At 41.8% G+C, this 20480-nt stretch overlaps 1 protein-coding gene across 1 annotated transcript in view; it reads right to left on the reverse strand.

Moving 5' to 3' along the window:
* flt4 (fms related receptor tyrosine kinase 4) overlaps window positions 1-20480 on the reverse strand; it is a gene marked incomplete at both ends in the record, with an annotated part of 59684 nt that overhangs the window by 19931 nt on the left and 19273 nt on the right. Inside the window, 9 exons of the mRNA XM_083891827.1 lie at window positions 2924-3089; window positions 5902-6086; window positions 6173-6290; window positions 7554-7725; window positions 7827-7966; window positions 9614-9779; window positions 9914-10035; window positions 12232-12506; window positions 16712-16808. Of these exons, the coding sequence (XP_083747953.1) occupies window positions 2924-3089; window positions 5902-6086; window positions 6173-6290; window positions 7554-7725; window positions 7827-7966; window positions 9614-9779; window positions 9914-10035; window positions 12232-12506; window positions 16712-16808 (1441 nt within the window). The remainder of the gene's footprint in view (window positions 1-2923; window positions 3090-5901; window positions 6087-6172; window positions 6291-7553; window positions 7726-7826; window positions 7967-9613; window positions 9780-9913; window positions 10036-12231; window positions 12507-16711; window positions 16809-20480) is intronic.

A 20480-nucleotide genomic window follows, 5' to 3' on the forward strand; every position in this document is an offset into this window, starting at 1 on the left:
GTACCAGTTGCTGTTATGAAGACCCTCAGTGTGAACTAATGAAACATAAAATGAAATGTCCTTTTGCATTTTCTTTTGGAAATGCAGCCATATTTACGATCCAGGGCCTAGTTTTATTTGACTTTTTCTTGTTAGTCTACACCATTAATAAATCCAATATACATACACGGCACGGTATATAAAAATGGATTTTAAAGGCACAGAACAGATGAAATGTCATATTTTTATTCAACTCAAATATGTAGATGATATAAAATCTTAAAATTAAATATGTATGAGAACATTTAATTCCACCGAGGATTTCCTGTCAACAAACATCACGTCATGCATACGCACTGATATTATCAGTGCAAGTCCTCAGAGGCTGCAGGTGTGCGCTTGTGAGGCTGTGTTTTGTGGAGCCCATGAGTATAAAAATACAATATTTTATTGACACAGAATTACTTTTGGCTTGTGAAAGCATGGCTTTATTAGGTGATGGCACATAGCACTGATACTCACCCTTAATGAAAACACGGCTGCCAGCAGAGACACAAGGGGAAGAAACACACATTTTAACCACTTAACAAAAGATTAATCTGATTCATTATTTTGCCTGCTTAAGTCTACAATAACTTAAGCATAGATTTGCATCAAAATCACCAAAAAGAAATCTTAGTGATGGATGAATTATAGATCATATACAGCTTTTCTCCTTTATACAACTTGTGTATTTTTCATGTCTCTATGTTGTTGTTGTTTCCCTGAATGTATTTTAATTTTTATATCCCTTGTAATATTAACCTGTCAAGGGAATACATGCCGAATTTAGCCTCAGGCTACAGCCTGGCATATATACATTTTAATGTTCATGAATATGCATTGTTTCTTTCCTTAAATAAAAAAATAAATGAGCACAATTTTTTTTTTTTAAAAGAAAAACAAACTCCTGTGGTGCTAAGTGATGTAAAATAACAGATTTTCTCTATTGGCTTTGGTGCAGGGAGTTTATAAAGCAACACAAACTTTACTTACCATCTATCTATATAGCAAGTTGCGTCTGTCTGTCTGTGACAGGCATATCTCGCTCAGATCGCACTAAGACTTTGGATATGGGTTGAGCTTGGCCCGATGGTGTGCATCCTTGATTTTCAAATTTTTTGGGAGGAATTTAAATTTTCACTGATTTATCATGCTGCACTTTTGCTGATTTATCACGCTACACCAGGTAGGCAGCGGCTCATCAGCAGCAGCTGCGCTGTCTGGAGCGGGGAAGGTGGGAGTGAAGAGGCTGTGCTCACGATGGGTGAGACATTTTCACACGATTCACCTCAGAACATGGTTTTATACTGAAACAACGAAGTCAGTGTTCATTCACCAATACGCGAGCACATATTTATTTTGCATGAGCATGCTACTACTTTGCGGCTAACTTGGCGAACCTGTTTGCAAAGGTAAGCTAGCGAGGCTACGATTAGCATTAGCGTAGGGTTAACGTAATACAAACACTGTGCAACCTCATCAGGCACAACGCAAATGTACTTTAACAAAAAAGATGGAAGCTGCTCTCGAGTCATTTTGAAAACTCTGTTTTTGGATTCTAGATAGTCCCTGGTAGTTGGATTTGTTTTTAGATGGGGTCGTTTGTGCCTCCTCTCTGAGCTTCCGCTTCAATTTTCATTTACAGATCATCAGCGAGTGATTGCATTTATTGAACATTAGAACTATTCCCAAAAGCTCATCCTGAAAACCAGACATAATGTAATTTTACCCTCGAATGGGGAGAAGAGTGCCTTCAAATGGACGGCACAAATCTGAGATTTGTCCGCGTAATGTGAAACATTATACATTGTCCTCATTGGGTGAGGGGAGTACACCAAAAAAATGTTTTATGTTGAGTTCAGCGTTAACTTTAGAAAGTAAAGTCAACTTTATCAGGCCAAAAGCAATAAAATACACTGAATGTCTGTAAAAAAAAAAAAAAAACACAAAATCACAATATTATTGACCTGACATTTGGTCTCGGACTGCAGAACTTTGCCAGACTGAGTTGTGGATAGTTTTGTTTTTGCAAAATTCCTACACTTCATATTTTGGCCATTAGATTATAAGATGAAATTCAATTCTTCTCAACAACAAAAGGTCAGTACAGTTGTGAAATGTCATATTAGATGTTCTTGCAGACAATGGCACCAATGGACCAGACAGGACCGGACTGGTTGTGTTTCACAGTGTGTGTGTGTGTACTTGTCTGTAAGAACAGGATGGGCGCTGTGTTTGTTGCCCTCATGATGCATGGCCATGAAAGGTCAAGAAAACAGCAATAACTAAAGGAATTAAGCCTTGACGGGAGATGGAGGAGGCAGTTGAATATTAGAGGAATATTCAGTGATCGGCGGCCGCAGCACCCATGGCCTTAAAGGATAATAAGAAACAACTGAAATCTACTTTATATCCACAGAAAGTAAGATGGGAAAAGCCAAGGGCGACGCAGCACAATAAGTCACTGTGTGAGTGTGTAAAGGTGAGAGAGCTGAATAATGGCAGATCAGATTTCTGAAATGGGCACAATACTGTGAGCATGTTTGACCTCAAACACGCTGTCCTCTATTTACTTCTCCACCTCGTCCACTTAATCTTTTGTATCCTCTTTTTTTTATCCACCTCCACTTCTCTCATCCGTCCTCCTCATCTCCTCCCTCTCTTCTTCTTCTGCCGCCCAGAGCCACTTATTTTTCATGCTGACCTCTCTTCACGCACATCACATCCCACCATTCTTATCGCTCTCTGTCAAACCTCCCACATGGGTGGTTACACAGAGTTTCCTGAAAAAATATACACACGCCAACCTGTGTCTGAGTGTGTGTGTGTGTGTGTGTGTGTGTGTGTGTGTGTGTGTGTGTGTGTGTGTGTGTGTGTGTGGGTGTGAGAAAGTGTTTCTTACTGTCTGCTTTGGGTGTTGTTGAGAACACACGGGCCCCACGTCCTCCATTGCCAGCTGATGTTGGGAGAAGGGAGACCGAAGGCAGTGCATGTTAGAATCTGGCTGCTGCCGCTGGGGTAAGGACTGGACGGCTCTGCCACTTCTTTCTCGTGAATCTGCGGGGCCACTGGGGAAGAGGAGATGCAGTCAAGTCATCTGTAGCGCCATCTATGACTAACCCTAACCCTTAGGGTCACAGCCTGATCCCATGTTTACTCTACAGTATGTTCACCTAGTTCACAATACATGATTTCCGCTCAAAGTTGCTAGGTGTCAAATTTTCAGATAAACCCTTTAACACCTGAACCTCAAAATATCCATCTGGACTGTTTTTGCTTATTTTAACCATAAAAGGGCAAGAAAATGTCCTGTGAGTAAGTGCTATTGTCCATTTTTCCAGAATAACTTTCAATGTCTGGCAGTTATTGACGATATACTGCATGTTAAAATAGGGTATTTACAATTTCAAATGAAGAAAAACATTTAAATGTTTTAAACATAAAAAAAAACACTCTAGTTGTTCATGAACACCAGATTTTGTGTGTTAAATTTGAGATGTGAACGGTATAAAACATGTTTAAAACTAGAAAAGCACTCGGAGAGCGCAGACCTCCGCCAAGGCAACTCGGTGCCTACAAAACAGCGATTAATAATAGTGATAACATCTACGGATCACGCCCAAATTTCAATTTCCAATTCCCAATTCCAATTTCATCAGTTGTTCCTGGTCAGATTGCGGACATTTCCTAAAAATTTCATCCAAATCCGTCTGTGGCTTTTCGAGTTATGTTAACAAACTCTGGCGAAAACGTATACCTCCTTGGCGGAGGTCAATAAAAACATTTGAGTTGAGATGTCCAATAACGGCCAAAAGTGAATTTTTTTCCCCTTTCTGGCAACAAAGATGCCAACTTCCTGCAACAGCCTGTGTGAAATTACCATAAAAACCACATGTTTGCTCTGAGATGCAACTTCTCAGCTTTCAGAAACCAGCAGAATTTTTCCAATAGCACGCGTCGCGTAATTACGGTAAATCTCTAACGTGTCGTCTGTGATACACTCGGTGTGAAAAGGTTAAAACCTTCCCAGCGATGCAGAGACTAGGATGGACTGACAATAGCTGTAACCTGCCAATGAATACAACAGAGGAAAAGGAAACAGAGAGATAAAACTGTAAAATCTAAAAATGTGACAGCGATGGTCCATGTTCCTCGTAGTGAAAGATGGAAACGGCTAAAACTTCACGTCTCAAGACAGCCTGTCTTATCTTCTGGGAGCCACAACTTTCCAACAACTCTTTGGGGGAAAACTTGGCTTTAGGTACAGAAGTAGTTTCGAGTACCAGCAGCACATGACAGTTATTGTGTTTGATGTGTTAAAGGCACAGTCAGTGTCAAAAGGTAATGCGCGTGGGGATGTCTTTGTTCTTTCGATGCCATTTTCTTTGAAAAGGGAAAAAACAAAAAGGTCAGTTATTCAAGATGCTACAAAAGAGCATCGACTCGGGTGAAAAATAAGACGAGGGATTTCTTTTCTTGGACAAACAAAAAGTGAATAAGGGTTAGGGCAGAATGGCAGATGGGAACCTTTTCAGGGTCTGCGTCCATCGTCGTACACAATGCAGCTCATTAAAGCAGTGGCCGTTGGTTCACAGGCGTCATCGCCGTTGCACAAGAGGTGATCCACCTCACAATACCACATCAGTGTGTACATACTTATCATGCCTTAATGATTGAACCAATTGCCTAGATACCGTGTTCCATTGCTGTGCTGCTATCAGATCCATTGTATGGGCATTAACTATTAAAGGATTGTTAAATGCTGCATATTTATTAACATTTTATTATGAAACACATGCTAGTGCAATAACTATATTCATATTTAAATGAGCGCAATGTCCTCTAAAATGATTATACTGCATGTTCAGGCTGTATACAGTATATTCTGTCTAAGCTGTACATACTATTCTATTTTTAGTTAGGGAGCGAGCACAAATGGCAGGGGTGAAAATCCTTGAGATTATTATTATATCAGTGGATTTGCGCACATTTTTGAGGGGATTAATGTGCATAAAAACAGAGGAAAAATGGAGTTTCACCGAATTTCTTGAAACTTGGTGGGAAGATGTTATAGCCCAAGACGGAGGAAAAAGTCTACCGTAACCATGGCCTCAACTCAACAGGAAGTTGGACATTTTGAATTTTGACGTCCATTTTGGTGATTTGTACCCTACGTAAATGAACGAACTCTTCTGAGCGTGTTTCTCATATCAACATAAAAAAAACGCACCAATTTGTACGAGACACATCAAAGGCGAAAATTTGTCAGATTCAAAAGGGCGTGGCCACAGTAACCATCTGCATTTTTGGTGAATTTTGATCGTTCGCCACGAAACAGGAAGTGCCCTATAACTTCGCCATACATTGACCGATCGCCTCAAAACTACATACGTGACACAAGAGACCGATCCCAAACACGTCTACTGACGCATACTTGACCCAACAGGAAGTCAGCCATCTTAAATTTAGCTACCATCAGGAAGTGTCCTGTGATTTCGCCATACATTGACTGATTGCGTTGAAACAAACTGACCCTGAGTCGTTATTATTACTATTTCTTTACAGTCATTTTTGAGGGGATTAATGAGTAAAAGTGAAGACTGTTGAGTGAGGGAGACAGTGAGGACAGGGAACTGGGGCACTTGCGTGGGGACACAGGGGCCCTTTCATGACTGCGTGCAGTCCTTGTTATGTTTAATATTCAAACTGTTGTATATTGTTTATAATGCATGATGACATTTTATTACCGTGTGTGTACCTTGGTTTATTTACAGTGTGCAGCTGGAACACTGCAAATGACCCAGCAAAGGATTACCTCATCTAATCTTATACATAATACACAAACACTTGGCGCGAGTCAGGCCAGCAGACTATAGTTACCGTTGACAACAAGCGTGATGTTGAGTCTCCTCTCCAGAGCAGCGGCACTATTTCTCAGCACCACCGTGTAAAGTCCAGAATCCTCCTGACAAACGTCCTTGATCTCCAAAACATGGTTAAGGTGCATCCTCATCCTTTTCATTTTGAACTCTGGGCGCTGGTTTATCACCTTTCCATCTTTATACCTGGACACACACACACAGACAGCTTAATTATGCTTTTGGCTTTGGCCGATTACATTGAATGGATACACAGGACGGTCTCATCTTACCATTGTGTTTCAGGAGTGGGGAAGGCAGACACGTTTACACGTAGTTTGAATGACTTCTGGCCAGCAGTGACCTCCATCACTGGCCCAGACTTGTAGTCCAGGTTGATGAATGGTCTCTCTGAGAGAAGTTGACATGACTGGGTTAGTCTGTGGTTCATGGCAGCATGTGAAACAGCAACATCTCATCAACACTTTGACAGGGTTGCAATGAAGGTCAACACAACATAAACCAAGCCCAAAGGACATGGGTGTTGTTTCCATTTGGGTTTAATGTAAACTAACATTGGTTTAGCTTAAATTGGTGAACATTATCCTCGCTGTTAACGTCCTGATTTTAGCATTTAGCTCAGATTCTTCAACATAATGTCTCCTACAACTGCTTGTTTAGTTACTCTCTATCAACAGATGGTTAAAGCCTGCACCTCATTAGATGATAATTCTGTTTTCTGGCCCTTCTGACAGTCGTACTTGGCTTTTGATTTTATGCTGATTTGAACAGATTGTCTGGCCAAATGATCCTGTAGTGTGAGAGATTAACAGACCAGATTGTAATGTCATTGGATGTATCAGAGTCTCCCTGATTTCAAATCAAAACATTTAAATGTTTGATATATATGACTGAACGGTTTTTGGGGCGTGAGCAGAACCCCCGCAATAACTAGTCAGAGAGACGTTATTAAATAGCTATTAAATGACGACGCCAATGGTCCGCTTCCAAGTTACGTTAAATCACGCGAGTTTCTGTGAGATCCCTGGAATATCCTCCCTGAAATTGTTTAATTAATTGAATGCCAAGTGTGTTGGTCCTGTGACTTAACTGGATCGTCTAGTCTAGGGTCTGCAACCTTTAGAATGAAAAGAGCCATTTTTGTCCTCTCCACCCAAATAAAATTAATCTGGATCTGCAAAACCTATTTGATCCTTAAAATGGAGATAAAATGTAAAGTTACTTAAATACATACTCTATTTAAAGAACAACAGTTTGTCGCAAGTTGATACCCAGCCTATAAAGTGATATATGATAGTGAAATAAAACAATTTCATGTAGTACTTTAATAGCTTTTGGGGGAGGTTTTACAACTGGATGTGACAGATAAAACATCAAAACAGTTTTATTTAGGCCTTTATCTTGACAAAAAAGTGTGAAAAACATGAATAGTTTTTTCTTCAAAGCTAGATGGAGCCGCTACAGAGAGGCTGAAGAGATTGCAGGTTGCAGACCCCTGGTCTAGTCTGTGGTTTCTCAGAAGTAAAACATTGAAAATCAAATACAAAGTTTGTTTTTTGAAGTCAAATCAGATTTGAAAATCTTCTAGTGTGGGACAGGTTTAATATGACATTTAGACAGATCTAATGGACAGATCTGAAAGCTCTTGCTTACCGTGAACTATGACCTGAGTCTGTTGGGTCTGTGTGGTGTCCGTGCTGGTCACGTTGCAGATGTACGGGCCGGTGTCTGTGACATTAACGCTGTGGATGGTCAGGACACTGACAGCCTCTGTGGCGTGAGAGAGAGCTTCGCGGTGAGGTTTGGTGTCCACCCAGCTGTTTGTCTGGCGAGAGGAAAATTGATTCATCTTAAAACAAACCTCTAAAGTCAAGGTTTTTGTTTATTTTATGAGTGAACAACTACTGCTGCTGCTACATTCTGTACCTGTTTGCCAGGGTACGACCATTGAATGTCCACCCCAGCGTTGAACTCCACCACCGCGGTGCAGTTCAGGGTGAGAGCCTCCCCTACTATCAGCTCTACTGGCTCCTCAGGAAACAGCTTGACATCGTAAACCTGACTTCCTGTCCAGGAGGGAAAAAGAAAAAAGGGTGAGGGGAGAAATAGTGAGACAGAGGGAGGGAGGGACACAGTAAGAGAGGTCATGGTGACATTGTCAGCAGTTTTTCCTTTCTTGTTGCACTAAAGGAAATGGCTTTCCTTTGGACCAGAAAAACCGTCCCGCTTTTAGAAAAAGTTGTCCGTCACAAGTGAGCACTGTTTGCATTCATGTGCTAAATTATCCATCAGTGGAGGGGGAATAAAAATGAACTACGCCGGAGTCTTAATTCAAGATAAGACAGAAAAGGCAGGGGGAAGCTTTGAATACCAACCGCGGTCTGATATTCAAGCCACCTGGAGATGAGAGGAGGTGACAGAAAAACACATGCTGCTGATGTCTGAGCAACTGAGAGTGACTGCTCGATTGTTTAAATGCTTCATTAGCTTACACACTCACTCTGACTGATGCAGCTTTAGGTCAGCAGCAGTGGGCATGTGTATAGTTCCCGGAGTGAGAAGGAACTGGTAAATGGAATTATAACTTCCCTTCTTCTTGTTTTTATTTAATTCTGCTCACACATCCACACATGAAAGGCGTTGCTTTTGAAGGTCCAGTATTGAATATGGTGGGAGTAGAGGTTTATTATCTTGGTTAAAATGAGCAAACCGTGAACAGTGAATAATTCCCAAACAGTGTGGTAAGTGCCAACAAGTGCTCCAGTATACAACCCATTAGCATGTGTATATAAACACTTCTAGAATAATGTATATATATTTAAGGCATGGGTACCATTTTGGCCATGTTTTGTCATGTTTCTACAGCAGCCCAAATGGACAAACCAGCTAGCAGCAGAGGTGTCAAAACTGGTGTCACACGGGCCACAAGAGGCCCACCACTTAGTATGATGTTATAATGAAACACGGACCGCAACCTTTTAAAGCTCACATAGAGTGGTCCCATCGTACATATATGTCAGTTATGGAGGTCTACTTACATACATTAACTTGTTTTTATGGTCAAAAACCTCCTAGTTGCTGTAAATGAGCAGATATAAATCCTCTTTTCTGACCCTGTTGCCCAGCCGCGATATTTCAGACTCAACTCTCACACCCAGAAGACAGAGTCTTGTGATTGGCCAGTCTCTCCTCACTGAAGCTCTCGTCAGTCGTGCTGTTTCAGACATAAATCTCACCCCCAGAAGACAGAACTGTGTTGTGATTGGCTAGCCGGCGTGAGTATTCCCAACTGTCTTGATTGGCCAATACCTGGAAGTGACATAATTAACAACCAGCTCTCAGAAGCGCAGCTCCCCCCTCTGGAACGGTGGATGCACTGCTACTCATTATCAAAACATTGTTTAAGCTTTGTCACGACTCCCCGCCAAAGTCCCTTTTATAACAGTACATTTTGGTTTGGCTTGTTTTGTGTTTAATTGCAGATGTTTTTGATATATTTTGCATTATAAATATATTTTATTCAGCAAAACGAGTACTTTTACTTGAATTACTGAATAGTTGTTTTTCTCTACACTGGCCCCCTGTTGAGCAGAGCAGACACTCATTGGCCCACAGGTCACAAACGGAGAATGGCTTTGCACACATTACACCTGTTGCAATAATCGACAAATAACATGGGGGCGGGGAAACAACACAGATTTCTTTTTTTTTACCTGTAGTGTGGAACAGGTAGTTGGCAGATTGGTGCTCTTGGCCTCCAAGTGCAGCAACGCAAGTGACTCCGATGAGCATCGGCACACTGTCGATGATGTGTCTGGGAATGGACCAGCCTCGCTTGTTGTCCCATGTCATCCCACTCCCCTCCAGAGGCGTGGGATACTGAGATGACAAAATCGGCAAACCAATATTCAGCATCAACCTGACAGCTTAAACTGGAGAAGCAGAGGTGACTGTGGGTTGTGTGTGTGTGTGTGTGTGTGTGTGTGTGTGTGTGTGTGTGTGTGTGTACGAACCGCATGGAGAGAGACGTTCAGATCGGGCACTGTGACCAGACACGGCACTATGACGTGTGTGGAGAAGCGAGTGATTAAGATGGTCTCCAGGTCATTTCTTCTGAGGAAAGGTTGCTTTGGGTCTGGATGTAGACAGAAGCAATGCGACAATAAAGGGTTACCCAGACAGTAACGGGGATAATCGCAGCTATAATGGAGGTAACTTTATGAAAGTAGACATTTCACAGCCTGATAATGACCCCAAATATGGGCTTTATCACAATTATCATGTAGCTACAGCAGCTCACTCCAGTGTCCCCACAAACTAAATTACATGTCGGCAGAGAAACAGACAGCCGAGGGCTTTAATCCTCCTCTAAATAGCTTTGCAGTTTCACTCTAAGACGGCGACGCAGCAGAGAGTGGAAATATCTCTGCTGTGTTTCATCCTGTCACACGGAATCTGTTGAACGGGGATTTGAAAAACATCACCAATTTGCATTGCATCTACAAAACCTCATATAGCCACAGCGTGAGCACACGCTGCATAGATGTTACGTGACTACAGTCTATTGTTCTTATACTTTTTTTTTCAAATTCATTTGAAGCTGCTGTGAGAGGGCGTTAGTGCGCATATACTCTTGATACTAAAAGAAATAATCCTCATCTGTGCTCTCAGTTTAGATTTTTTACAATGAATTACTGTAATATCGTTTTTTTTGTAGGGCAAGAAGTTACCTAATTGTTACCTATTTTGGACCTTTTCTGGTATAAATATCAGGACCAGTCATCCTCATGGGGACCAAACCTGATCCTCATGAGGCAGAACCTGGTTTCTAAGGAACTGGCTGAGTTCAGGGATGAGATTTGGACACATCGGCATGCACTCTTAGAAATAAGGGTTCCAAAAGGGTCCTTCTACAAGAGCTGAGGTTCTATCTGGACCGATTTGTTTCTGAAAAACCCTTTCCCGAATAAAGGATTTTAAAAGGGTTCTTGGTGGAACCCTCCAACCCTTTTTGGCTCCAGGTAGAACCTTTTTAAAAAGGTTTCAAGCTGGAACCCAAAAGGGTTCTCCTATGAGGACAAGCCGAAAAACCTTATATGGTTCTACTTAGCACTTTTATTTCTAAGAGTGTGTAGACTCAAACCCACAACCTTCGAGTTGTTCCATCCCTGCGAGAGGCCATATTTTACATGTGCCTTTGTGGTGTTTCTGTATGTAACCCAGGATGCATGCAATTGCTTACAATACAGTAATAAATCCAGGGCCTTAGTGTACATGTGTGTATGTGTGTTTAGAGCACAAAGGGGTTTGACGTCTGCCAGTATAACTGAATCCAAATGCCTGGATCCGCCTCTAATCTCCCCACACGCTGGGTTTAATTTAAGGCTGTGATTTCATCTGCTTCTGATTAGCCCCCTGGTTGGTTCTGGTGGAAACTGTTTTTGCACCTTGTCTGTGGGGTTAAGCTGACTTTTCACATGACCGGAGTGGTCGGAGAGAGATTCCCCTACACGAAAGCCATCTGTCTCTCCGTCCACTTACAGCAACGCACCGAGGCAGCACTTAAGTCCTACAGGCAGCTGAAAATGGAAGGGAACAGGAGTGGTGCTTCTGAATCCTTACACGTGACACGCCGTGAAACCAGGAGAGAAAAAGATTTGCTGCAAGAACCACCTTTTACTTTTTTTTTTACTCTATAATCAGATTTGAAACTCTGACAATTCATATAAAAATCCCCATGAGGTGAATTAAAAGAGAAATGCTGCTATATCCCAATGTTTGTAATGGAATAGCATATCCCTTCTCTAATTAAAATAGAGCTCATTCCTGCCTTTATCAGAGGCTTTGCATCTTTAATTTCCTAAACTTCAGACCTGCCAGCTTCCAGTGTGTAACTAAGGCAAAGTCAACAACTTCCAGGTCGAATAACACAGGGGCATGTTTTGATATTGGAGTCATATTTAATCAGGAGGGTCGGCTTCGGCGGGGCAGCTATGATTTTCTCTCCGAGGCGCCCAAGGAAAAGAGACAGCGGCAGACTAAATGGTTCAGAGCTGAGCCGATGGGAGATGAAACATGCTCACTTTAATCCCAAAACAAGTTAAGAGCTCACAAAGTGCAGACTCACCACAACAAGCTGTGGAGACGTCACGGCTGGGAAACAAGATGTTCCTTTTCCAACCTGACAACTCCATTTCATGCACGGGATTCTGAATTTAAACAGTCCTTTATATCGAGATTTTATGACTCATCAGCAGGATGAAAGAGCCATTTAAATCAGTTTTGCATCAGCGTTTGTGCGTGCCTGTGTGTGTGTGTGTGTTTGGCTCACCCCTGATGAAGGCATAAACACTGACTGCGGTGGTGCCGTCAATGATGGCTTTGACATCTTTGTAATAGCATCGATAGTAGCCCGTGTCTTTGGCCTGTGCTCTGTTCAGGACCAGCCTCTTACAGTACGGCAGCCCAGGCTGTCCTGGACACTCGCTGACGAAGACGACCGTCTGTCCATGGTCCCTGGGCGTTGAGAGCTGGGTCTGACGGTCAGTTAGCTCCACTCCCGCCAGAGTCTGATCAGGCCAGGCCCAGGCCAGAGTGCGCTGTCCCCTGAAAACACATCAGGGCAAAGAGATTTTTTTGTCAGGATGATAAATCATCAATAATATTTGTAACTTAAGGGCATATACGCTCACTTATTTCAAGTCCGTCTTAAAGCTGCAGTGTGTAACTTCAAATCAAATCATTGTCCAGTGAGTTCACATGAGGCTGATTAAAGGCCCTGATCAATGTATTCTCATGAAGGGTTAGTATGAAAACGTACAAAAAAGTATGTCATGTTTTTCGTGCGTTATCCTACAAAAATCCAATGACACGAGTGCTTCAGTGAAAATAAAATCATGCGCTCGCTGAACACATTATCTTCCGTTTCTCAGTTATTACGGTGATTTTTCAGGTTTCTACCCTGCGTTATGGTTACTGTCAAGGGTAAGGGTGATGGGTAGGGTTGGAGAAAGGGACAGGCTAACTCTGTCCCGTTAGGGTTATAGCGCATTGTCACGTCTGTGGTCACATGACCATGGCGAGACGATTACGTGCCACAGCATACGGAAACACTGTGCATTACTTTTCGTAGCTTTCAGTACGAATGTTCCATGAGAACAGGCTGCCCTGGATATTTCTGTGCACAGCACAAACAGACCCAGTCTGCTCGTGCATCCCAGATTTTGCAAAGAACGCATCCGGTGCACATTAGAGTTTAGATTCTCTGCCTGTGGTTCGGGCCCTTGAGCATTTGTGTTTTTTCTCCCTCGTCGTGTTCGCGTGGTGTGTTACAGCATGTCGTATTGTGTGAAGGTGTAAAAACCTGCGGCAGTGAACCCATCATTTAAAAACCAGGAAGCGTATCGTCATTAGCAACATATGCGCATCTCAGCGGCTCTGTTATTGTTGTAAATTAGACTGGGGCAGCAAGTTCAACAAGCTCCCGCTGTGGGGAGTACGTGGACGTACGTGTACATTTACGGCTCACGTATTAAAAAAATGTTGGGGCTCGGGTTCGTAATTACAGTTGATGTGTCGGGCCGGGTCGGGCTCGGAGACAACGTGCACAGGCTCGGGTCGGGCTGGATTTTTTGGGCCCGATCTACATGCGCAAAGTGGTGAGTGAGGAGTATTAAGCCCCGCTTTCAGCTGTCAACCAAACGTGTCCGAGGGAGCTCTTCTTCTTTGGTAGGAATGCGTCCTATTCCCTGCATCTAGACTTGTATCGCCACCCGGTGGTGAAGTGAGATGATGTGAGAGTGAACGTAAAACAGGGTCCACGATATGCGACACGCGCTTTGCATAATCATGTCAGGGAACTTTAGGCTATCAGCTCAGTATGACGGTGTTTAGATCTCGTGTCAACAGCAACATATGACTGAAAAGACCAAGGAGGTGTCCAACATAAAGTTTAAAGAGTGCATTCTGCCGCTCTACTGTCATTCAGAAGTTTGACGGGATAAATGCTTTTGCTCACACCCACGTTTGCACTGTCAGTGCACACAGACATGTCTGACAGAGCCTGGACACCGCATGCAAATAGTGTTGCTAATTTTCTCGTCCACGAAGACCAAACAGAGGCAGAATATTAATAATAATAACAACAAATAAAGCCACGCACTGCAGCTTAAAAACAACAGTAGCTGATTACTGTGAATAATCAGAGGCTATTTAAACAATTTATTAGTGTTTTAATTGAATAAAGCATCAGTAAATCTCACATCCTTTGATTAGATGTCATGTTCTGCCTGTGTGTGTGTGTCTGTCCATGCACACATCCCTGTTTGCTTTGTGCTTTGCCACATAAATTCAGTTATGTTAACCTGGAGGCATTATGAGCGAGGTTGAGTAATGTCTGCCTGAAAACTGATAGCTGTGCTTTCACCACCTGCCTCAGCCAACTACATATATCCACATTTTTCAGACACAGTGCCAAAATGTGATGAGTGGAAAAACCACTGAGGGCAATGAAAGTATTATGTGGGTGATTTTCTCGCCCTTGTGAATAGAGTCTGTCTGATCCATAGATCTGGATTTCAGAAAAATTTTACATTGTGAAGACAAAGTTGACTAAAATGAAACTGACTTTCCCTCCATGAGGAGATTCTCACTGGAAAATATGAGTTTTCCATGCAACAGTTTTCGACCTGTGCTGGGAAAAGTATCACAAGTTTTCCAAAGACAGAAACAAAACGGTGAATGGAGCAACAGCTCGGCAGCGTGCGGTGCAGCAGAATGTTCATAAAGATAAAGGCTGGTCATTTTGAGTGATTTTATATCTCTCGGCGACTTGGTCAAGATAGACGCCGCTGCTTTCTTTTGCAGCAAATTGGTTTTGTGTCGTGTGTTGTACAGATTTTAAAGCCTCCGGGATAAAAGCTGTAATTTTGGGACCTCATTAATAACACCAGTGTTCAGTCAAAACGCAAGGCGAAGCAAATGTCAGCGCTAGACTGAAATTAGTTTATCAATCATTTATAGCAAAATAAGACTTAAAAATACTGACTAACAGCTCTTTGTTCCAACACATTACTTTAAGGTTCTATACGTGACACTCAGAGAACCATTTTAAAGGGATCATGAAGTGCAGTCACCATCCTGTTCCTCATGCTTAGGTCGGCATGAGTGAGCATCATGGACATGAGCCACAACTGTGTTGTGAGGGTCAGACTAATCTCAGGATTATGAAGGAAAAGTCTGCATTATCTTTATTTTGCCACCTGACTTTGGACCAGCTGAACTGGAACTGTAGAGACTGCAGTGGCAAAACAGCATTGACTGATTTGAAGGAAGTGGCTACATATACATAAAACTTGTTTCGGTTGGTCACTGGTCAACATTAGTCATTTCAAGTTCAAAGCACATGTTAGTTTACACTATAATATGTCAGGAAATCTATAGAACTATAACTTTGCACCATAAGCTGTCATATTAAGTTTATGGTGAGATTTGTACACATGCAAATAAACACTTGCTTGCTAATTAAATGTACTAATGAAATGTAAAATTTACTATCATTGGATTCAAGTATAAAGTGCAAATACATGGAAAAGTCATGAAAACCACCATTAATTTGTGAAAAATGGTGGGTCTTGCCTGTGTTTGTTTCATGACCTTTTAATGCATGTGAAAGGTAGGTCAAATACTTAAGCAACTGTAGATGGTTACAGCAAAGTACTGCACTTTACTGCATGAATCGAATAAACTTATTGATATGCTGATTGATTTCCTTAACCTTAATTATCTCGACCATGTTCCTAAACCCAACCCTTTTTCATTTACATATGAGTTTGCTGTTTGATTACATCGTTTTTCCCTTAACCTGCCCATTGTTATTCCCTTACTCTCTCTTCAATGCCAACCCTTACCTTGTCTAAAGCTAACCTTTAACCCAGGGGTTTCAAACTGGCGGCCCCCCAATTGATTACATGCGGCCCCCCACTTAATATCATGTTATAATGAAAACATGGCCCACGACCTCACTGTCTTTTAAACACAGCGTGTAGCTGAGGCACAGCCAGGTGATAGAATATAATGTTTGCTAGCAATATTTTTGTAACAATAATAATAAGACATTTGGTCATAATTATCCCATTATTAAGTGTATCATATACAACATTCAATTACATATAGATATAGAAATACGCTTGTTAGGGCCCGAGCCACGAATGGCAGTGGCCGAAATGGCTCCTGGTACAAATTTTAATTACAACTGTCCACACTATTATTTATGTAATTTAAAATAAATGTCTGTTTTTGATATTAATACATAATCATCTATCATAAATAGTATTAATAAATATGCGTGTGATATCATGATGAAATATTGTAAACAGTTGTTTTTTTCCCACTTTTTGTTCTCTAGGCCTCCCCCTCTTGACCACAATAGATTTGCATTTGCCCCCAGGTCATTTCAGTTTGAAACCCCTGCTTTAACCCATCCCAACCTATTTCCGATATCTTATGCTTTGTTAAATTATTTATGTATCAGTGACAGGGCTGCTACAGGTAGCACACCCCCAGGCCAGTGCACCACAATCCTAGTGGGGACATCTAAGTTTTACCTAATCACCACATCATCTAATCCTAACCTAATTCTAACCCTTCAAACATGTCCTTTAAAGATGTGAGGACCTGCTAAATGTTACATGTCCTCACAACAATGGCTTTAAACCAGAATGTATCCTCATAATCTGATAAGACATTATGCACTCGGTCTCTCTCACACACACACACACACACACACACACACACACACACACACACTGTACCTGCATGTGATGGTGAGCGTTTCGTAGACTGGAATCACTAGATCTTCTCTGGAGCCGTCGAGGATGGGCGGAGTCATAGAAAAGCCAGTCACCAGACCTGAGGGAGTGAACATGGCAACTGCATTAGATTCATGTTACACACGTCGGCACGGTGTGTGTGTTTTTTTGACAGAGCTGCAGCTCGGGCTGTCAAATCTCCGCAACACATCAGGAATCTGAAATCGGACACGACAGCAGCTCAGACGGCGCATTGTTCATTACATTTACAACCTGCAAAGCTCCACGCTGAGAACACCCAGACAGAGTAGTCATGGCCCACCCACTGAACTGCTTCCTCCTCTAAATATATCCTCAAATTCATTACACATGCATTGATTTCACTGACTTCTGCTTAGTTAATACGACGAGTCTGGACTGACATTATTCTCCCCTCAGGCTGTGGAAAGTGCTTAGTCATACGAGCATATATCATATATAAAAATGTCACCATGACCTCTATAGCCCACCTGGATATCAACAGACTGAGGAAGTGCGCATGAAGGTGCAGAGGCTTTCTTTGCTTTGCCTCATCTTTCACCCTCGCATGCTTTTGTTTGTTTTCAAAGTGGCTCAGAGTTATTGCAGCGTAAAACGCCGAGTTTCCGGGAGAATCAACAAAGCTGCCAAAATCCACCCAAGGACAAATAGAGCGGGTGCATTAATCGATATTATATCGTTCCACGGACAATACAGTACAAACACACGATGTAGATGTCAGGGGTGTGTGCAACACATTTTTACTCCAGTCATCGCTCATCCTCGAGCAATTACAGAACAGGATGGACAACAGACTTTCTACATCAGCCGCAGAGAACATGCACATGAACAACTCACACCGGTCACTCATGACCTGCTGCGTTGTGGACTCCAGTGTCCAGCACATCCTGCTGCCCAGGGAGCACAATAGAGGACAGTTATTCCTCTGTAAATATTGTGTTAATCATGTTTACAGTGAAGGCTGCTCCCAGTGGAAGAAGAGCCATCAGCTTGAGTTTCCGTCATTAGTGCAACAGCAGACAGAATCTCTGAGAAAAACCTTGAATATAGTGATGTGAGTGTATTGTTGTTATTATCATAGACTTTTACTCTCTAAAATCAAACACTATCTTTTTTCTGATGTCTGTCGGTTTATATACGACCAAATAAAACCAATGACGATATCCAGTGTATCATTTTTGCTATTTAAACAAAACATACTTGTTTTCTTTTGATTTCTTTATTATTATTTTAAATATAAACTAAACTATGACTGAGAAAAGATTTATAAAAAATCTTGACATTTTAAAGGATTCATATTATACCCTATTTCTCCAAGTTAAACTAGTTCCCTGGTGTCCTAATGAACATGTCTGTGACATGGTTTGTTCAAAATACCATAAGGATGAAGCACCACAGCAGTTCAATCACCCTGCCAAAACAGCCCTGTTCAGAACGCTCTGTTTAGTAGTATCTCTTTAGGTCCACCTTAAAAAAAAAGGTAAAACGAAACTTAAAGGACAGGAAATGACATCAGCCACAGAGGCTACTGTGAGCTAACAGCAGTTAGCATTTGGAAAAGTGATCATTTGCAGGCGAGCGGGCACATTGGGGTCATATATAACATGTATCCACTGGACAGATAAATCCTCTGAGGCTGGAAGTTTGTGTAGAACTCTGTGCTGCACTGTGGAGCTAAGAATAGAACTTTTCGCAGACTTCCCAAACTTCCGGTTTTCAGATACCGTTGCCCTCGCCAGCGTTCTCGCGTGTTTTACGGACAAAGCTCCGCGAGACAACAATTCCAGGAATTTAGCACATTGTGGCGTCCCAGTGAGCACGGAAGTCGACATTGCGTGTTTTATTTCCTGTACTAATGCTGAGGAGGACAAAAACAAGAGTGAGTCATCTTTTTTCACAAATATAAGTACTTAAATTATTAAAAAGTTCATTTTGCACAATATGGGAATTTTAAGAAGTTGCTGTAAAATTGCAGTTTTAAGGGATTCATTTGACATTTTCTTTACTGATACGTACATTTTGCTTTCTCGCAGATTCGACAGTTAAATGTAGATTAGAGGATTTATACCACTCCCAAGTTTGCAGCAGAGGCTTAACTTAGCTTATTCGTTTTTATTTGATTTACAACCACATGTAAATCATCTAATCCCTGTGAATTTGTGACTGCGGTCAGAAGTTCGGTCAGGGAAAAAAGGTTGCAAATCAAATCAAAGACTTTATTGTCCCTACGGTGAAATGTTTCTAGGGCAAAAAGTGCAGCTGTAGAACAACACAAAGTACGACAGAAACAACAAACCGAGTCCAGTTATTATTCTCATGATCATCGTTGTCCTACCGCAGAAACTGTTGACTCATGCATGCTTGATTCTGCGAGAGACAGTGCAGAGTCATTCCCTGATGTCCTTCATAATATGTCATAGCACAGTCAACATCGTGAGAAAAAAACAACCACAACTTAAAATGACAAATACACTGGAATGTGACAAGTTACAGCAGAACTCCACAACAGAGGCTATTGCGTTCAGATCTATTATAAAAACTTAAAGTATCGATGATAGGTTGATAGGTTGTGTGTGTTAATCGTTTTGGAACAAAGAATCTCAAATGTTTGAACAAGCTTTTCTCATGAATGATCATTTTATTCCACACTAATAAAAGAAATAAAAGGCGATGTCCTTGTTCATCTCTGCTGAGGATTACAGTTGAGGAAAAAATAAAACCATAAACCGCTATTAAAAGAAACCACTTACATCTGAAATATAACTTGGAGGAAAGAGCAGTAGGATAGTTAATATAGAATCAGTACGTTTACATGCAGAGTTAAGGCCGTAGTCCGACTAAGACAGGCAGTCGGACTACTTGCATAGTCTGAATACATGTGGAGGAGAAAGTGCATAATGAATTAGTTTCCTGTTAACTGTTATGCACAGACAAACAAACAGAGAGATGGATGGTACTGTGGGTCTGTATGTTTCATACCTTCTCTACAAGTTAATTGCGGTTGCCATGTTGTCCGAAGAAAGACGCGACCACCATATGATCCGGGACAGTTTCACATCTTAGGAGAACTGAGACAATGCCTGACAGTGAGGCATCATGGCAGATTCAGACGAGCAGCGTGCCAGCTCTGATACATATAGTTACTGAGCCTCGAGATAGAGTATCTGGTCCAGATGCCTGGCGCCTCAGTATCTAGGGAGGGAACCTTGAAAGGCGCCTAGTTTGTCTTATCCTTAAGTTATGGCTGTTAATATTGAACACCAGGTCTGGTTATAAGAGTATGTCAGTAATTCAACTTAAAGTTGGCAGAAGGTTAGAATTTTCTCTCACAACATTATCCAGTTAGTCCGACTAAGATTAGCTCGAAAATCAAATTATTGTCTTAGTCTGACTTTTAACATGCATGTAAACGTGAGTGACATCTATAAATCATTGTCTACTTGGCTCACAGCAGGATGTTCCTTCCCTAAACCTCCAGAGCTCTTTGTCTTTTCCATTATAGTTTTCCCCCGACATACAGTACTGTCTCAGCTCAGATGTGAACCTGCTACCAGCTTCAGTCCCATCAACACAACACACTTTTGTCCACTCTTCCTCACACACATGACGCTGTGAGAAACATGCAGAGCCTGTGAATTCAACCCCAGGAGCTGTCAGTTTCCTGTCAGTGCGGCTCACATCTTTATTGTCTGAAGAAAAACAGTTTTCTTTCACACAAAAACTAAGAGCAGAC

The sequence above is a fragment of the Microchirus variegatus genome, assembly GCF_963457635.1.
Source record: "Microchirus variegatus genome assembly, chromosome: 6".
In the NCBI taxonomy this organism is placed as follows: Eukaryota; Metazoa; Chordata; class Actinopteri; order Pleuronectiformes; family Soleidae; genus Microchirus; species Microchirus variegatus.